The sequence below is a fragment of the Eretmochelys imbricata genome, chromosome 3 (genome assembly GCF_965152235.1).
Source record: "Eretmochelys imbricata isolate rEreImb1 chromosome 3, rEreImb1.hap1, whole genome shotgun sequence".
Classification (NCBI taxonomy): Eukaryota; Metazoa; Chordata; order Testudines; family Cheloniidae; genus Eretmochelys; species Eretmochelys imbricata.
In genome coordinates, this window is record NC_135574.1 from 168,126,293 (window position 1) to 168,147,005 (window position 20,713).

The 20,713-nt window shown below is 42.2% G+C and overlaps 1 protein-coding gene across 1 annotated transcript in view; it reads right to left on the reverse strand.

Moving 5' to 3' along the window:
- Nucleotides 1–4,671, reverse strand: part of HHAT (hedgehog acyltransferase) — a 216,953-nt gene extending 212,282 nt beyond the window's left edge. Inside the window, exon 1 of the mRNA XM_077812196.1 lies at nucleotides 4,570–4,671. Coding sequence (XP_077668322.1) covers nucleotides 4,570–4,660 — 91 coding nt within the window. The 5' untranslated portion in view covers nucleotides 4,661–4,671. The remainder of the gene's footprint in view (nucleotides 1–4,569) is intronic.
- Nucleotides 4,672–20,713: the final 16,042 nt, after the last annotated feature.

Sequence of the window (20,713 nt, forward strand, 5' to 3'; positions counted from 1 at the left end):
AAAAACAACCAGGAGTCCGGTGGCATCTTAAAGACTAACAGATATTTGAACATAAGCTTTTGTGGGTAAAAACCTCACTTCTTCAGATGCAACCCTAAGGCCCTCCTAATCCAGTACTACTGGGTACAGAACACCTATGAAGATACTTTCACAGGTTGTACTGGAATGGGAGCAAGCTTCTGCAGAAGCAACATTGGAAATGTGCTGTTCCAGAGGTATACACAAAACCTGTCGTCCTATAACGATAATGCTTAGTATTTAGACAGCACTTTATATGTTCAAAGCACTGCATAGTCATTAAGATCTTAATTAATCAGTTCTTGCAACAACCCCCTTATTTACAAACAGGAAGACAGACAGACAAGTGACAGAACCTCAAAGCTACAGACCAAGTAAGTGAAAGAAGCAGGATTAGAAGCCACTCCAGTGAAACACATCAGCTTCCATTTGTTAAATCAATTTAATTAACTGACGAGACCTACAGTGTTGACAACATTCTCTTCAAACAGCTTCCCTATGATCTTCAGTGGTTTCTATTTCACCTTTTAATTACATCATATTCAGACTCCTAGAGAAACCATGAAGGAATAGATTATCTTTTTCTAAAACTGCAATTATGATCAAAAGTTACATTGCCCACTACTTGGCCATTAACTGTGCACACAACTGGCCTGTGTAACTGTGTGATCTTCTCATTGCTATCTTCCTTCTTCCCCCTATTGTTTGTTGCAACTACTTGTTGCATCTTGTCTTAATTTATACCCTGATCCTGCCAACTACTCCAAGCAGGTGAACTCTTGCGCCTTTACAGAGCCTCTAGCCAATAAAGCTTTGTGTGCAGGCAGGGGTCCACTCACACAGAACAGCTTGCAGGGCAAGGGCATTAGACCGTGAGTTGTTCAGAACAGGGATCTCATCTTCCTGTGTGTTTCACAATCGGGTGCTGATGCTGATTGGGGCTCTGGGTGCTACCATAATAGAAATAATAAATTAGAATAATAATTAAACAGAAAGTAAAGATTAATTGGTACCGTAGCAATTCACAAAGCAAGTCCTGGTCTACCTGAAGTTAATAAAGAGGCAACAAAAACACTCAACACAATGTTAGCAAACAAGAGAGAAAACAGCATGGTTTTATTTTAACCTCCAAGACCAGAAAAGCCACCCATGGGGCACATTCTGAATGCAATAGCAAAGGATTTAATTAAGTCTTGGCTAGTTTTCACTATCTTTCCATACAAAAGATTTTGGTGCTAGGAATTATCATCAAAAATGAAATTCTAATGCTATGATATAGGTTGGGTTTATTTTACTAATTATAAAATGTAAAGCATATACTGGTCTTCATTTCCAGTTTTTTTAAGCCTGTTTGATATCTCCCTCTAGTGGGAAAAATAAGACATGAGACTTTTATATGACACTGCAATAAAAATAACGATCTTGTAAGCCTTTTCAGAGAATATCATGAAGAATCAGTTTTTTTAAAGTGTTTCAGTTTACCATCTTGACCTACCACCTTACCATCAACTAGATCCTGCACACTCTTACACACAAGCTTCACCTTACTCATGTGAGTAGTCCCATTGATATCAGTGGAACTACTCTGATGAACAATATTAAGCACAGGAGTAAATTCACAAGATTGAGGCCTTACTTAGCATAAAATGCATGACTAATTAAAATGCAGTATCATTCAAGATTTATTTCTCTATAGCTATTTCCTCTAACCAGGAGTTACTTTTTAACCATTTAACTGTAAATTTGTTTACATTAAAATACCCAAAATATAGGAGCCAAATCATATTTATTATTTCTAAATGTTAAAACTGTACCCATCACTTGTCTTTCAGTGCACATACAACTCTAGATAATAGAAAGGCAACATAAAGATAGCTAAAAAATAAATTTCCCTCATAATATATGAGAGTATAAGTACATCTTTCTCAAGTGCTCATATAAAAGCTTTCATGGGCAGACACTGAAAGTTAACAGAAGACATTAATTACTGGGTTCACTGTCGTCTGCTGAAAAAACCCACTCACCCTTCCCAAGGTATTTAAACCTTAAGGATTCTTTAGTTTCACTAACATAAAGAAGCAGAAGCAGGAGTAAGGAAACTGACCATTCACTCTCCTATCTACCAGGGAGGTTGGGGCTCCAGGAGTTTTTAATATTAAAATCCTTCTTGTTGTAGTTTCATGAAGTGGTTTTCAAAACTGATCAAAGAAAAACGACTAAAAATGAGACCACTGCTCATTACTGTCAGTTGCTGATTTCCCCTGCACACAACGGAATTTAAAGCATTATTCCGCTCTCACATAAAATGGCTTCAATTTTAAATTGAAAAAACAAGCACACCAATGAACAAAAAGAAATCACACATCTCATGCATCAAGGGGTTGATGAAGCAAATGGATAACAGGGTTTCCTAAATACAAAAATCCCTGTGAAAAAACAGTAATAGCAGCAATATTGCAACCTGTCAAATCTATTTCGTTAGTTCCAGCAATTCATAGAGAAACCTCAACTCACTCTTGGTGCAACTGGATACATTGTGGAAGACTTGAAAAATGTTTCCTTGTTCAGAAGCAAGTAGGTGAGTACAGCTGTGAATGAGTATTATTCCAAGGGTAGAGCATGTCAGATGACACATTCCTGAACATCAAACCCAGAAAGGCCAATAACAAACTTATGTGCAATGGAACATTTTTATGCCAGTTCAAACTGCGAGTCCCACAAAGTCCATGGAATTTTTGCAGCAGCTTAGTTAAGGATAATAGTAAAGGGAGCAGGCGGTTTAACATCGGACACTATGTCCTTTAAATGCCTTCCTTATCCCTTTCACAGGTCAGAGGTCATCTGAGAAGCTTTTGCCTTCAACCAGTCTCTCCTGGAGCTGAGGACTGGAGGTCTCTCTCCTCGCTGGTTTGCCACCAACTGTACTATGCTCTCACCTTTTAAGTGCCTCTCTCATCTTTCAGCGTTATGGCAGGGTGGAGCTGACTGAGCTACCACTAGCTTGTTAGCCTTGATTTGCTCAGAATGTGATTTGTATACCCCCATCACAATGGGAAATAGGGACAGTTGAGTTTGCAGGAACAACAGTGAATGAAGAATTAGTTATAGACAAAAGGCCTCAATCTGCAAAGATAACGATCCTGCAAAGACTTAAATACATGGTCAATTTTACACACTATGAGTAGTCCCACTGACTTCAGTTGAACTATTCAAACGGAACGACTCACAATGTGCAAAGTTAAGCACATTCTTAAATGTTTTCCTGGACTGGGGTACAGACAGGCACGTATGAAAGACATTGGCATTGATTTTACAATACACTGTGCAAAATTTCAGGCTAATAGTAAAGATATAAGGAGGGAGATGACAATGAAACTACAGAAGAAATAGAAGCATTCCTGAAATATTCTATTCTGGCATTTTGAGAGGGAGAAAGTCCTGCAGCTGCAGTATTTATTGTATTGTAGGAAAAAAAGGATCATTAAAAAGTCCTATGCAAAAGTTGTTTCAGACTATTATATACAGCAACGTTTGTGGCATGTGTCCAGCGTTACATGATTGATGTCTCTCAACTCCAGCACAGAAGCTGTTATAGCAATTCCTTTTGGTCTACCTAACTCACAGATCTATATGGGCTAGCTGTCAATTACGTACTCCTTCCCAGGCATGGAACAGTTTGCCCCTCAGGTATGAAGCACTGACAGGAGAACACCGTTAATCTGAGGGATTACTCTAAAAGCAGGACATTTTATGAGAGAAAAATATAATCCCCTTTCCTCTCTAATTCTGCAATTTTTGAATTAGATTGGGCAACTCTCACTAGGGAGCATTTACTCACATGACCTCAACAGGCTTCCGATCAGGTCCAATGAGCACAAGTGTTTACAAAACTGAGGACTGAGTGACTTGCCCAAAGCCACAGGAATAAAGTGTCAGAGAGTAGAACTCAAAAGCTCCTAGATTTTAGTCCTGCGCCCAGACCACTCCTGACTCTCCAATTTTAATATGGGTCCTGATCTTGCAAACGTTTGTGCATGTGCTAAGCTTTAAGGACATCTATAGACCCATTGATTTTAACGAGACTACTCACAGGCTTAAAGTTAAACACTTGTGTAAGTATGCAGAAGATCAGGGCCTTATGTCTCAGACGAAATACACTATAAAATTATAAAGAAAAAACATATTTATTCCTATACATAGAATATTTATAATTTAATCTATTAAAGACAATATATATATATTAATGGCAAGTGTCAAGATACCCCTTTCCAACTGTCCTCCAAATACCATAAAACACCAGCTCTGAATAAGCTTTGACAAAAGACTCCTTGCACAGCTTGCCCCTCCTGCTATTTATTTGTATACTGTTGGTTCTCAGCTAGAGAGAGGATATAGTTACCTTCAGTTCAAAAGTCTCAGACGGAAACGCTGCTGGAGCCTGCCTGGAAAATAAACTAATGCATTAAATAATTCTAGCCAATAACTGATTTGCATGAACCTCAAAGGCAAGAAGCAATACAAAAAAATGAAATGGCAACCTTACAGACTTACCTCTGGAGACTTTGTATACCTCACAGAAGGAATAAAAGTGGAAGCCCAATGAAAGAAGCAGGTAAAGAAACATTTCCCATAGTGGCAGCATTACTACTTGCAACGTAAGTTTCTCTGGTCTCCAGATGATGTCCTTGTTGTTAACTTCTAGAAAACAGTAAGCAGAATTATACAAAATTATACAAGTAGCTCAGTATGGTATGTATTTAATAGCAACAACCAGGGACATAATGCAACAAAGACATATATATTTTTGGTGACCAAGTGACATATTCTGCAGTTTTCTGAATCCTTGCGTCGTTTTATATTCAGTATGAGAAAATGGCAGAGCACACCCACCAACCCAAAATGTCAGTTTGGAAATCCTTTCTTCCGATCAAGTCCTCACTCACATGCTATATGTTGGGAGTGGATGAGCCTTTCCAGAGCAACTATTCTTGGGCTTCAAGCTGAAACTTACAAAGCCTCTCAGTGTTCTGGCCACTTGCTTTCAAAGTTTATTTTTAATGCTGGCTTCTTTTTTTTTTTTTTTTGCTTTTCAAAAGGATTAATGTGGGAAGTAACTATCAGTCATTGCCTTTCTATACAAAACAGGCCAATGTATGGTATTTTAACGTACAACATAAAAAATAAAATATTTAAATCTTACTTTCAATTCAATCAAATACAGGAATCCATCAACTAAATTCCATAACAGAAGTATGCCATATAAAACAAGAACAGATTTGAGTGATAAGGGTAATCATGATACTTTTAGGACCCTGAAGTTTAAAAAAAATCCATACATACATAGGAAGACCTATGCCATGATCGGGGCTTCACCCACACATATGATCTTGCAGGATCAGGGGGTTCCGAATTCTTTAAGAGAGAGCATATGTTCACTATTAAATACTCCCAGCACAAAGCTTTAAAATGTATTGTATAGTAACAGCACTTCAAAACAGCTCTATGTAAAATCAGATCATAGCACAGTGCCCTGCTGTGTAATGGGTATATTGTTTCTACTACATTCTGAGGTGGAATTTAATAAGGGGCATTTTCTCTTTTCAAGGGCCAAATAGAATAAAAACATATCCAACATCTGTGTTGCAACAGCCTTCAGACAGAATAATAAGGTTTCTGCACTGTGGATGCTGAACCTACCTTTTATTGTATCCCACCTATATTTATCGATTACATAGTTAGCGGTACCTTTTTCAAACTTTTTAATGTTTCAAAATTCAGAATAGTTTTCACGCTGCTAAGGCAATCTCAGCTGAAAACACTGGACTATCATAAATCCAGTCTGATATACTGTGATCTGAAGTACCTATAAAATAATTATCAATCCCTCTTGGGATTTTTTTGGGTATAGTTCTCTTACTGTTTTCTGAGCTAAGACTGCTACATTTGACATTTTTTGCTTTTAAATATTTCTTAAAGTCATAAAGTCTCATTCTATTCTCTAAAGAAGCGCCCAAACTTTTTCATCTTCCTCCCAACTGCTTGATTCTCAGAGTGTTTCATTCTGTAGACACCAAGAAGAACACTGCAGGCCTGCGACTCTTAGACATTGGATGGCTGAAGGCTTAATCCAAAGCTCACTGAAGTCAATAGCAATATTCCAATTGATGTTAAACCTAGTCCTGAAAGAGAACCTCATTCAGATTACTACAACTGATCGTTTGAAGAATCACTTTAGCTCAATATTTAGATCAATTGCTTTTTGAAGTTCTTCCAGAGCAAATCCCAACAGATCAGACTACTCAAATCAATGCCCAGTTTGTTGTTCACACCCCCTTTGTAATAATGCTTTTTAGTAAACCCTCGCTGAAACAGTATGTGTAGTCTTCTCAGTATCGAGTGAGAGTCCTAGGCTTCAGTAAGCTTATGCAAGAAAATCCAGTATGGACTGAAGGTCATTCTCAGTGTGCGTGAAGATAACACAATCATCAGCACACTGAAGACCAGTAATGGACGCCCTGAAGACTTTAGACTTTGAGCGGAGACGTCGAAGATTAAAGAGCTGCCCATCCATTCTGTATTGAATGTCAATTCCACTGGGGAGGTGATCTTTAACGAGGACCAAAATGACTGATAACTAGATGGAAAACTGGGACAGGGCCATAACATATCCTTGCTTAATCCCAGTTTTGATGATGAAAGGTTCCGTCTCAAGGCCATTACAGAAAACCATGGCAGTCATCTGATCATGGAGAAGCTTTAGGACCTTAATAAATTTTGGAGGGCAACCAAATCTGGTTAGTACCTTCCACAGGGCTTTGCAATTGACAGAGTCAGTGGCCTTTGTCAAATCGATGAAAAGCCATTTACAGGTCCTGATTTTGCTACCGAGACTTTTCCTGGATACGGCAGGCAGCGTTGTATCGATTGTCCCATGGGATGGTCTAAAACCACACTGAGATTCCAGCAATATTTTCTCAGCAAGGGGAAGTAATTGGTTTAAGAGGATACGGACAAGAATTTCCCTCACTGTAGATAGCAAGGCAATGCCTCATTAGTTTCCACACTCTAATTTATCTCCTTTCTTAAAGATTGTAACAGTGTTAGCCTCTCTCAAGTCTTCTGGAATCTTCTCATTATACCAGATATGAAGAAAAAGTTTGTGGAGCTTCCCTACCAGTTCTTCACCTCCAAACTTGTAGACTTCAGCTGGTATGCCATCTGGCTCTGCTGCCTTGTTGTGCTTAGTTTGCATAATGGTGCGTGTTCAAATGGAAGGAGCATTTTGAGTTACTCCTAAACTGTGAGTCAACTGTCTCTGATGCCACTATCGAATCTATACCTCAACAACATGAAAGAGAATCTCTTGCTGACCCCCTGATCCTCAAAGAACATTAGCCGTTCAAATGAGGCACATGATAAGCCTTTGCAGGACTGGGGCCTTAATTTGTTACAACTTTAAAAGCTATTCTCTTTTGGTTTAAAGCAAAACTCTGGATACAAAGAAGGGCTAACACAAGCAAAATGTAAGTTGCGAAGACTCCACAAACTTTTGGTAAATAATCTGAAGACCAAGCATGATTCACTGCAGAACGCCTCAAATAATTTTGAATAATGAATAAATCTGATTTCAGAGTAACAGCCGTGTTAGTCTGTATTCGCAAAAAGAAAAGGAGTACTTGTGGCACCTTAGAGACTAACCAATTTATTTGAGCATGAGCTTTCGTGAGCTAAAAGAAAAGGAGTACTTGTGGCACCTTAGAGACTAACCAATTTATTTGAGCATGAGCTTTCGTGAGCTACGTAGCTCATGCTCACGAAAGCTCATGCTCAAATAAATTGGTTAGTCTCTAAGGTGCCACAAGTACTCCTTTTCTTTTTGCGAATAAATCTGAGAAATTTTCAGTCTGCTCAAAAACAATTTGGGAGGGAGGCAAAATTCATTACAATTTTACTTTGTGAATTATTTGTTCAACTTGATGTATAGCACCTTGAATGATCAATCAATGAATTAATTGCTTTGAATTCAGTGTTTAGCAGCAACAGACTCCCAGCAATACTTTTTGAAAGCAGAGTCCATACAGGACCTGATCCAAAGCCCACTGAAATCAACGGAATGACCCCGTTCACTTCCATGAGCTCTAGATCAGCACCTTGGTTCATCGGCTATGTTCCAAAAGCAAAAATAGAGAAATAAAAATTCCATTACCCTGGTGAGGAGCAAAGTGGAAAATCCCAAATCAACACAGATCTTACAGTCAAAGATCTGCATGAATCAGGGATAAAAGTCGTACCAGGCACAATGAGTTTAGCAGTAGTCAGAGAGGAAGATGAACTCCACCAGAGGAAGGAACAACAGTTTAATGTTTCAAGCTTTTCCCCAAAATGTATCTGCAGAGATTCCCCTTCTGTCAGGCACTGCAGCACCTAGGTGCACTCAACTAGATAAAGCCAACCCTATTCATTGGCGCTATTGCTTCGTACCTGTGCACAACTAGCAAATCTCGCTCTTTCGAGATTCATGCAGCTCCCTCTTGTGATTAACATTAAAGCAGTTTCCTAAAGGCCTTCCTCCTGCTACTTATGGGATCCCGCCCTTCGGCTCTGTGTATTTCAGTGGGGCAATGTAGGAAATCCCCCTCCTCCTTATTTTCTCTCTCCCTCTCCAGAGGGACAGTTTGAGAGCAGGGGCCGCAGCTCTTGCCCAGGCAACACTGGGGGAACCATTCACGGGGGGGCAAAGGTGCAGGCTGCGATCAGACCTTTGTTCCTCTTCTGGATCCAGCCCCCCACTGCCCTTTCCAGGCACTGACGCGTCCCCCGGGCTCGCCCCGCAATGCGCTCCCCGGCTGGGACACGCCTTACCCGCTGCCCACCCGCCTCGAGGGGCCGCGGAGCTGCAGCCACCCCTGCCCGAGCGGCTCCGCGCCTGGCAAGCCCGCCCCCCGCCACCTCCTTCCCCCCGGCCCGGCGGCGGCGGGGCGGAACAAAGGCGGCACCGACCTTAGAAAGCCCGCGCTCCCCGGCTCCCTGCACGGAGCCAGCCACGCCCCCGCGCTTCCGGCCGGGGCCAGCGCCGCCCTCCCCGGCCCGATCCCGCCCCCGGGGCAGGCGCTCCGCCTCCGGCTCCCGGCGGGCCCGCCCGCGCTGTGAGGCGGTGTGACTGGAGCGGGTCGCCCAGGGCCTGAATGCCAAGTGCGTGTAATTGATGCCCAGAGAAGGCGGGGGGCGGGAGGAGTCCGCTCCTCCGCCCCTCGCCAAGCCAAGCCAGGCCAGTCCTTCCTCCGGGCAGCGCTAGCAAAAGGACCAGGAGCGCCTCCCTCTGCAGGGCGGCCCAGGCCACCATGTCCCCTGTGTTCAGCCCGGGCGGGCACCGTGGCCCCTCCCCCACGCGCTGAAAGCCCCAGCCAGGCCCCAAACAACCCCCTTAGCTTTTAAAAAAAATAATAAAGGTTGGGTTCTTTTTCTTGACCCTCTGGGTTTTGGAGCCTTCAGGGGGCACGTTTCCAAGCTTTTCCTTGCAGCCATGAGGTCTAGAAAGCTTTTCCATAAATGAGAGCCAACAGGCAAGTGGCTGCTGAGTCACATGAGTCCTGGAGCTGGAGATTTAAGAAAACAACAAATATCACAAGACTTGCAATAAAAGGAGCTGATAATAGTGGGGCTTGACTAGCATTGCTTTCTTTGTCTCTGGCTCTAGATAGAGGGTAAAATCCTAGCTCCATTGAAGCCAATGGGAGTTTTGCCTTCAAACGGCCAGGGTGTCACCCTAAGGCCCCACACAAACTGGGAGAAACATGCTCTCTTTTCAGCAGGGAAAATGCAGAGAGTGCATCCTCCCTGCACCACTCTCTTTCTGGCTTTCTGTTCATTTCCAACTCCTCATCTTTAAAGCCCTCAGTGGTCCTGTACCTGGGCTATACCCAGGCCAGGCAGCTATGCTCAGAGCAAGCTGAAGTTGGAGGCAGGGCATTCTCAACGGAGAGTTCTTTTCTGCTAAATTCCTAATGAACTAGATCGGGGTAAGCCTACCTACCCTGCCCATTTTCAGAGTTCAGTGTGAAAACCAGCTTTTTTGCAGAAGCCTTCCCACATTATTAGAAGCTATAGGGAAGGGGGAACACACGGATAGACACACATACACACACACAAGCGAGCAATATTTCAAGTTTATGCAGATGAGCTCAGGCTAGCAAGAGTGTGTGTGGGGAGGTCACTAGGGACTTACCATCTTGCATAGATGTAAGTCCCCTTGTGATTTTAATCAACCATCTTAACTATAGAAATGAACATGTGTCTGACACAATTCTTGGTAAAAAGAGCACACCCCAAAATGGCTCACAATGGAGTCAGTAACAGCAGTGTCCATGTAACAGCACCAGAGTTGCATCAGAGTTGGATTTACAGAATATTTCCATGGGGTAGTAAAGGGATTAATGGCCACGAAGGGTCAGCAGAGCCTACAGGTTTCAGACAATACCAAGCTGGAAGGGGTCCCAAGTTCTCTGGAGGATAGGATTAAAATTCAGAATGATCTGGACAAACTGGATAAATGGGCTGAATAGGATGAAATTCAATCAGGAAAAATGCAGAGTACTCCACTTAAGAAGGAACAATCAGTTGCAAACATACAAAATGGGAAATGAGTGCCTAGGAAGGAGTACTGCAGAAAGGAATCTGGTAACCATAGTGGACACAAGCCAACTATGAGTCAACAGTGTAACACTGTTGCAAAAAAAAGCAAACATCATTCTGGGATGTGTTAGCAGGAGTGTGCTAAGCAAGCCACAAGAAGTAATTTTTCTGCTCTACTCCATGCTGATTAGGCCTCAACTGGAGTAGTTCAGTTGTCCAGTTCTGGGTGCCACATTTCAGGAAAGATGTGGACAAATTGGAGAAAATCCAGAGAAGAGCAACAAAAATGATTAAAGATCTAAAAATATGACCTATGAGGGAAGACTGAAAAAACTGGTTTCAGAGTAACAGCCGTGTTAGTCTGTATTCGCAAAAAGAAAAGGAGTACTTGTGGCACCTTAGAGACTAACCAATTTATTTGAGCATGAGCTTTCGTGAGCTACAGCTCACTTCATCAGATGTATACCGTGGAAACTGCAGCAGACTTTATATATACACAGAGAATATGAAACAATACCTCCTCCCACCCCACTGTCCTGCTGGTAATAGCTTATCTAAAGTAATCGTCAGGTTAGGCCATTTCCAGCACAAATCCAGGTTTTCTCACCCTCCACCCCCCCCACACAAATTCACTCTCCTACTGGTGATAGCCCATCCAAAGTGACAACTCTTTACACAATGTGCATGATAATGAAGTTAGGCCATTTCCTGCACAAATCCAGGTTCTCTCACTCCCTCACCCCCCTCCAAAAACCACCCCCATACACACACAGACTCACTCTCCTGCTGGTAATAGCTCGTCCAAACTGACCACTCTCCAAGTTTAAATCCAAGTTAAACCAGAACATCTGGGGGGAGGGGGGGGTAGGAAAAAACAAGAGGAAATAGGCTACCTTGCATAATGACTTAGCCACTCCCAGTCTCTATTTAAGCCTAAATTAATAGTATCCAATTTGCAAATGAATTCCAATTCAGCAGTTTCTCGCTGGAGTCTGGATTTGAAGTTTTTTTGTTTTAAGATAGCGACCTTCATGTCTGTGATTGCGTGACCAGAGAGATTGAAGTGTTCTCCGACTGGTTTATGAATGTTATAATTCTTGACATCTGATTTGTGTCCATTTATTCTTTTACGTAGAGACTGTCCAGTTTGACCAATGTACATGGCAGAGGGGCATTGCTGGCACATGATGGCATAAATCACATTGGTGGATGTGCAGGTGAACGAGCCTCTGATAGTGTGGCTGATGTTATTAGGCCCTGTGATGGTGTCCCCTGAATAGATATGTGGGCACAATTGGCAACGGGCTTTGTTGCAAGGATAAGTTCCTGGGTTAGTGGTTCTGTTGTGTGGTATGTGGTTGTTGGTGAGTATTTGCTTCAGGTTGCGGGGCTGTCTGTAGGCAAGGACTGGCCTGTCTCCCAAGATTTGTGAGAGTGTTGGGTCATCCTTTAGGATAGGTTGTAGATCCTTAATAATGCGTTGGAGGGGTTTTAGTTGGGGGCTGAAGGTGACGGCTAGTGGCGTTCTGTTATTTTCTTTGTTAGGCCTGTCCTGTAGTAGGTAACTTCTGGGAACTCTTCTGGCCCTATCAATCTGTTTCTTTACTTCCGCAGGTGGGTACTGTAGTTGTAAGAAAGCTTGACAGAGATCTTGTAGGTGTTTGTCTCTGTCTGAGGGGTTGGAGCAAATGCGGTTGTATCGCAGAGCTTGGCTGTAGACGATGGATCGTGTGGTGTGGTCAGGGTGAAAGCTGGAGGCATGCAGGTAGGAATAGCGGTCAGTAGGTTTCCGGTATAGGGTGGTGTTTATGTGACCATTGTTTATTAGCACTGTAGTGTCCAGGAAGTGGATCTCTTGTGTGGACTGGACCAGGCTGAGGTTGATGGTGGGATGGAAAAATCAACCTCAGCCTGGTCCATTTGCTCCAACCCCTCAGACAGAGACAAACACCTACAAGATCTCTGTCAAGCTTTCTTACAACTACAATACCCACCTGCGGAAGTAAAGAAACAGATTGATAGGGCCAGAAGAGTTCCCAGAAGTTACCTACTACAGGACAGGCCTAACAAAGAAAATAACAGAACGCCACTAGCCGTCACCTTCAGCCCCCAACTAAAACCCCTCCAACGCATTATTAAGGATCTACAACCTATCCTAAAGGATGACCCAACACTCTCACAAATCTTGGGAGACAGGCCAGTCCTTGCCTACAGACAGCCCCGCAACCTGAAGCAAATACTCACCAACAACCACATACCACACAACAGAACCACTAACCCAGGAACTTATCCTTGCAACAAAGCCCGTTGCCAATTGTGCCCACATATCTATTCAGGGGACACCATCACAGGGCCTAATAACATCAGCCACACTATCAGAGGCTCGTTCACCTGCACATCCACCAATGTGATTTATGCCATCATGTGCCAGCAATGCCCCTCTGCCATGTACATTGGTCAAACTGGACAGTCTCTACGTAAAAGAATAAATGGACACAAATCAGATGTCAAGAATTATAACATTCATAAACCAGTCGGAGAACACTTCAATCTCTCTGGTCACGCAATCACAGACATGAAGGTCGCTATCTTAAAACAAAAAAACTTCAAATCCAGACTCCAGCGAGAAACTGCTGAATTGGAATTCATTTGCAAATTGGATACTATTAATTTAGGCTTAAATAGAGACTGGGAGTGGCTAAGTCATTATGCAAGGTAGCCTATTTCCTCTTGTTTTTTCCTACCCCCCCCTCCCCCCAGATGTTCTGGTTTAACTTGGATTTAAACTTGGAGAGTGGTCAGTTTGGACGAGCTATTACCAGCAGGAGAGTGAGTCTGTGTGTGTATGGGGGTGGTTTTTGGAGGGGGGTGAGGGAGTGAGAGAACCTGGATTTGTGCAGGAAATGGCCTAACTTCATTATCATGCACATTGTGTAAAGAGTTGTCACTTTGGATGGGCTATCACCAGTAGGAGAGTGAATTTGTGTGGGGGGGTGGAGGGTGAGAAAACCTGGATTTGTGCTGGAAATGGCCTAACCTGACGATTACTTTAGATAAGCTATTACCAGCAGGACAGTGGGGTGGGAGGAGGTATTGTTTCATATTCTCTGTGTATATATAAAGTCTGCTGCAGTTTCCACGGTATACATCTGATGAAGTGAGCTGTAGCTCACGAAAGCTCATGCTCAAATAAATTGGTTAGTCTCTAAGGTGCCACAAGTACTCCTTTTCTTTTTGAAAAAACTGGGTTTACTTAGTCTAGAGAAGAGAAGACTCAGAGGGTACATGATAACAGTTTTCAAGTACGTAAAAGGTTATTACAAGGAAGAAGGAGAAAAATTGTTCTCCTTAACCTCTGAGAAAAGGACAAGAAGCAATGGTCTTAAATTACAGCGAGGGCGGTTTAGGTTGGACATTAGGAAAAACCTCCTAACTGTCGGGGTGATTAAGCACTGGAATAAGTTGCCTAGGGATGTTGTGGACTCTCCACCATTGGAGATTTTTAAGAGCAGGTTAGGCAAACCCCTATCAGGGATGGTCCAGGTAATACTTAGTCCTGCTGTGAGTGCAGGGGACTGGACTAGATGACCTCTTGCGATCCTGTCCAGTCCTACAATTCCCCCAGTTTTGTGTTTGCATTGCAATAGTATAGGATTGCTGTAGTTAAAGAAAAAGCCCTCTAGATGGCTGTATAATACAAGATGTGTTTCAGAGTAGCAGCCGTGTTAGTCTGTATTCACAAACAGAAAAGGAGTACTTGTGGCACCTTAGAGACTAACCAATTTACTTGAGCATAAGCTTTCGTGAGCTACAGCTCACTTCATACAAGATGTGTCATGCAAAGTATTGTAGCTTAATATTGTTCATGCAGCAAGAGAGCTATAGACAGTGAAATTACATTTAACCTTTTATGAGGGGAAGACTAGAAAATCCATGCATATATATTATAGTGGTGTCAGCCACTATTTTTTATAGATAAAAGCTCACTTGCAAGTTAATTGAGTCAAACACTGACCAACCCTGACAGTGGTCCCATCTGGAAGATTTTACTGTCTGGACTTCCAAGGTGGAAGAGATTTTTTTTCCTATTTAACCTATTTTGTATAGGGAAAAAAAAAACATTCAGGAATCCTAATGCATGAGCTTATTAGACTACCTATTAACTGACTGAAGTGAAATGTTGAACATAAATGGTACTGGAAGAATTTGGTTACTTACGCAATCTTTGCAATTTAAGATGACTCCTTTCCATGAGTTACATGTTCAGATGGTCTGCAAATTAGGAGGGAAATTGGTAAATTAGGAGGGAAAGTGGCTAGAGGGTGGTGGTTGAGAGCCCAGTCACTGTCCCACCTGGACCAATTGTGGTCTGAAGAGCTTTTGAAACCTTGTTCTGTGGTTATACTGGAGGTAGAGTCATCACCATAGCATCTGCTAAATCCCAGTCAGCATAAATGTTCTGGTTGGTTGACAACCTAGTTAAGCCTGTCTGTGTGCACCTGATGACACAGTTGAGTGTTTCATGCTCTGTGGAAATGTCAAATTTATTTCTGACTAAAACTGCTCTAATCTGGACTGGGGTATGTTTGTGTGATGATGGAAGTAATTCTTTTGGGCATCGGGAGGACACATCAGAGCTTTTACTGCTTGGAGTCTTGGCTAATCATACCTACAGAGCCTCGAGAGCTGAGGGGCATACAGACTACAAACGGTGGGATAGATCTATGTCATGCCTAGCTGGTGAAAGGAAACAGAGAGGTGTTTGATCCACTGTCAATGTGTTGGTGAGGGATAGGAAGGTGCCATGCCAGCTTCTTGTAAATAAACTATTGTAATCCTTGTTCATAACCCATCTCATAAGATGGCCAGTCCCCATCACTATCGCTTTGTCTTAAACCTCGTTTTGAAAGAACATTCAGGCAAAACAATTCCATCAATATCTAGAGTTCTCAATTCCTTGGACACAGTCCATTTGGTTTTAGGCATGGGTGTTGTATATAAACCACATTGGATTTGTTGGTTGGCAATCTGATGACAGATAAAGATTAAAGCAGCCTCCTGATTCTTTTAGATCTATCAGCTTCCTTTAATACCATTGGCCACAAGGTGCTGTGGTGTGGATCATTAGCAGGGATCTGTGAAGAGGGATAATTCTTCAGTGACTCCACTTCTTTTTGGGAGATCCCAAAAGGTAGCATTGGGCAATTTCTTATCTGCTTTAAGCCCAACGCCCTTTGTACAACCTGTATATGGCCCTTTAGAGACGGCTATTTAGGAAGTATTGGTTTTGGTACTTTCAAATATGCCTATGACACCAATCTATATTTCCATCTCTTCCTGACCCTGCCACTATGGTCTAGCAGAATGGGGCATGGATGAGAGCTAACTTGCTGAGACTCAATCCATACAAGACATAGGCTTGGTCTGCACTACAAACTTTTGTTAGTATAGTAATACCATTCAGGGTTGTGATTTTTAATACATTTTTATATTGGCAAAAGCCATAGTGTAGATTCAGTTATAAGAGTAGAAGAGTTCCCAGTATAGTTTATTTTGTTTGGGGATTGGTATAAGCTCTTCTGGCCAGCATAAGCTTATACTAGGAGTGTTTGCTGGCACAGCTACACTAGAAAACCCTTTTTAGAAAACCTAGAAAACCCTTTCTAGTGTAGACAAGGCATTAGATAATAGTTAAAGAATGGATGAAGCAAGTTTTGTAAGGAGCAGAAGTTGTATCAAATCTCTGATTGGTGGGGATTATCTGCTGTTTGTTTCGATACTTTGGGGTGTTTTTAGATCCCCAGCTATTCCTGAATGTCCAGGTAGTAGAGGTTGCTAGATATGCCTTATATCATATGCCCTTGAGATGAAGAGTCTATGCTTTTCTTTCAGAGGAGGACCTCAGCAAGGTTATTTATATTCTTGTCACTTCAGGTTTAGATTATTGCCCTCTCCATGGGTCTACATGTTCAAAGCATTTGGAAATTGCAGCTAGTACAGCACCCTGCAGTCTGCTTGTTAAGCAGTGTTGCCAGCCAAGAGTACATTACACATGTGCTCTCTAATGATTACTAGTTAACTTACAGGTGAAGTTTAGGGTGTTGGTTTTGCTCTGTAAAGCTTTTGGGTCCTTGCTATTTGTGAGACCAAAACAGTGAAGCAGTTGTGATTCTCAGGGAGACCTGAGCTAACAGCTCCCAAATTTAAATGGGATGAAAATGGCTGACAATCTTCAGAAAGTGTTCTTAATCTGGAATTTAGGTCTTGGCTGACCAGAGCCTGGATTTGGCAACCTTCATGACACACTGCAAAACACACTTGTTTTCCAAGGCTTTTGTGTGGTGAGGGGCAATAAGTGAAAAACAGTAAGGTGGTGAAATTGAAGCCATTCTGCAGCTATGAAGGTCTGTTATTTTATGATTTTGAGAAAAAATATTTTTATTGTGTGTAATGCATTTATCATGCGACTGAAACATCAAAATAAATATTTATGAATCCAGTTCTAGAGACCTTAGTCAAGCTAAAGAATTTCAGCATTGGGCTCTATGTTTTTTACCACTTTGCAGAATAAGTAAATCCCACAGGAAGGACAGTAAATTTACACCATAGAACTTTCCTTTTCAAGACCATAGAGGACAGTATTTGCTTGCGATTCCTGATTTTATTCATCCACCTATTATAAATCATACGCTAGTGCTGCATATACAGAGTGTCCAAACAATAGACTACAGTAAGCACCATTGTACATTAGAAGATCTGCAGAACACCCAGGAGGATTAGAGGTATATGTTTAAAAGCAAAGAAGTCTGAAAAGAAAACTTAATGTACCAAAACAGCAACGTTAAAGTGAGAAAGAGTCAGAAACGTAAAAAAGGTGTGGTGTTTAGGAAAAGAGCCAAGTTATTCATTGCAATAGCCAAGTTAAATATGACACAATTCATGTTAACTTGCACCCTCCCTCCTAAGCTCCCAAGCGTGGGGTTATGAATTTCAGAGGTGAAATGAACAAATTTGCCCCCTTTTTTTTTTTTGTCTTGTTTAACTTGGCTTTTGGAATGGCTAACATTTTACTAAACTGGCTGGTTTAACAGATAATCACATCTTTACATAGCTGTCCCTTCCTTCCCACCCCCAAATCTCTGTGAATGGCTAAGTGCTTTTGTCCATCACCTGTAGCTGTGTGTATGTATATCTTGTTTATAAAAAGCTTCTTGTTGTCATTTCTGTATTGCAGGTACCCTCACTTCTCTGGTTGCACTTTGATGTATTCTTCTTGTATCTTAGAGCACTTGAAGCTGGAGATGTCATGTTTCATGTTGGGAAAAATTACCGTTACATTTGTAGCTTGAGATTAGAAAATTAGCTAAAGGAAAAAGTGACACATACCTGGTAAATACAATAGTATAATTGAGCACCTTATCTTTGGATGTCTCCTGAACATTTCAGAGGTTTCCTCTTAAACATGCTACGTGGTCTTGTTGAACAAAAGGCTCTGAAAGTCATGTTTCCTTCCTTATCAGAACCTTCTGAGGGCTTTTCCCTGCTCTTCCCAGCCTACATAGCAGCAGCACATACAACAGCCATATGTTTATCTATTAAACACGAGTTATCCCTTTTTATCAAGACTTCTGCTTAGTGTTGAAAAGTTGCAGAGTGCAACGTCACATAAGATTTAAAAGATGGTATGTCAGCTGCTAAGTACCATAGACAGGATGGTGCAATACCATCTGATTTTTAGTAAGAGGTGGGAGGCACTGGTAGTGAAATATTTAAAAATATAGATATTTCATTATCCAAGGCATCCTGAGGTAGAAAAGGCTGGCCTTATATGAGAGCGAGACGGGGATTCTTCTGGGCTGCCACTATTCAAAAATATTTGTCATAACAAACTTTTATAAATATTAAGATGGACCTCAGATAGAAGGAAGTCCCAAGATTAACCCATCTGTAGTTTAACTTATTACAAGTTATCACAAGACTCCCACTGACTTTAATGGAACCAGAAGCAGGCCCTATATTTGACAAAATAAGTGATCTAACTAGTCTTACATTTAGTTTGAAAGTGTTAATCAGAGGCACAAAGCTGACCCTGATATATCTTTATCTTTTCCAGTCACTAAAGAGATGGCTCCGAATCTGTATCCTATCTGTATCTGTATACCATCCATAGCCCCATTTCTGAAAACACAGCAGTGTTTAAATAAATCCAGTTAACGGAATAAATTGATGTAGTAAAAACACAAATCTCAAATTATCTCATAATTAACCAAAAATGTTCAGACAGAAAAATCTCTCCCTGTATACTGAAAAGTAACTTTTTCTGACCCCTTCATTGTCAATAAATGTCATGTAAATAATCAACCGTGAAATCTTCAAACAAACAATGCATCCACCATAATCTCTCTACCACCCAGAGAACAGCTATACAGTCCCTGAAATCCAGCCACCAGATAATGATCAAACCTGCTGGCACATGTGGTGCTATCACAGTCCTCAATTGTGATGACTACAACAATGAGGCCAACAGATAACTCTCTACTATGAAGAACTCAGAGAAGACCTCTCCCCCCCTCCCCACAGAATACTATTCACACCGGAATTTAAAGATACCCTCAAAGCCTTCCTCAAACAATTCCAAAAAAAACTCTACAAACACAGCCCCCACGCATCCACTCCAAGGAGCTTCTACACGCTTCCCAAGATATACAAACAAGGGACCCAGGCAGACCCAGCATGTCTGGCCATGGCACTTTTACTGAAGGAATATCAGGACTCATTAAAACCATCCTTAAACCGCACAAAGAACCAGCTTTCTCCAAGACACTGCCAACTTCCTCCAGAAACTCCACAACCTTAACAGTTTCTGCCAGTACACCATTAATGTCATATCCCTTTACAATATCCCTTCCCATGATGGCATTGCTGCCTGTCTCAAATGCACACAAGATTTCAGAACACTCAGAAATCCACCCAAAACACCTCGCCAAACTCATCCATTTCATCCTCACCCAAAACAACAAAGAGTTTGTTCAAACCATGGGAACAGGCAGAGGAACTAGGCTGGCTCCCCAATATGCCAACTTATTCCTGGGCTACCTTGAGGAAGAATTTCTGGGAAAATGTACCACAAAACCAACGGTAGGCCTGAGATACATTGATGGTATTTTCTTCCTCTGGATAAAAATCTAAACTCCCTAAGATTTCTACCACAAGTTCAACAGCCACCAGCCATCCATCAAACTCTCTCTAGAACACTCCCACTCCAAAATCAATTGCCTGGACTCCATGTTCAGCTTCAGCAATGGAACCCTACAAACAACCATATACAAGAAACCCACCACTCACCACACTTACCTTCACAGAGCCGGCTAGGATGATCAATATCCCCAACAGAACACCTTTCAAGATTCCTGGGTCCTACACAACATGTAATGTGCCTCCTCCAGTGCACCAAATGCAACAATAACAACTAAGCGGGTGAAACCAGACAATCACTACACTCTCAGATGAACTCACAGAAAAATTATAAAAGTAACCACCCCAGACACTGAAAAAGAATCCTGACATTTGAGAGTTCTAATCTGAGATCATGAACAAGGCTTAATTTTACTTAGAAATTGTTGCAGTGAGGTCCCGTCTCCCACTTCCCAGGCTCCCGCTGCCAGCCTGGGAAGTGGGAGAGGGGACCCCACTGCAGCCCCCCCCCTCAGGCTGGGGAGGGTGAAGAACCCAAAGAGGGGCAGAGGTGAAGCTAAGAGGGCTGAACTATGCCCTGGAGGCTGAAGTGAGGAGGGTGGGGGGGCTGTATTGACAGTGGGTTCTGAGCAGATGGGGTGAGTGCTGGGAGGGTGAACTAAGGGCGGTGGGGGCTGGTGGGGTAGGGGGGCTGAACGGATGGGGTGGTGATGATAGGGGCTGGGGGACAGGATTAATTGCTGGGCAGGAGGCAGGAAGATGTGTGGGTGAGCGTTCCTGCAGCAGGGGCCAAAATCATCTTGTCCAGTACACTTGGGAGAGGGGGCAACACTGTCAGATGCACATACCCTGTGGATGGGCAGGGGGA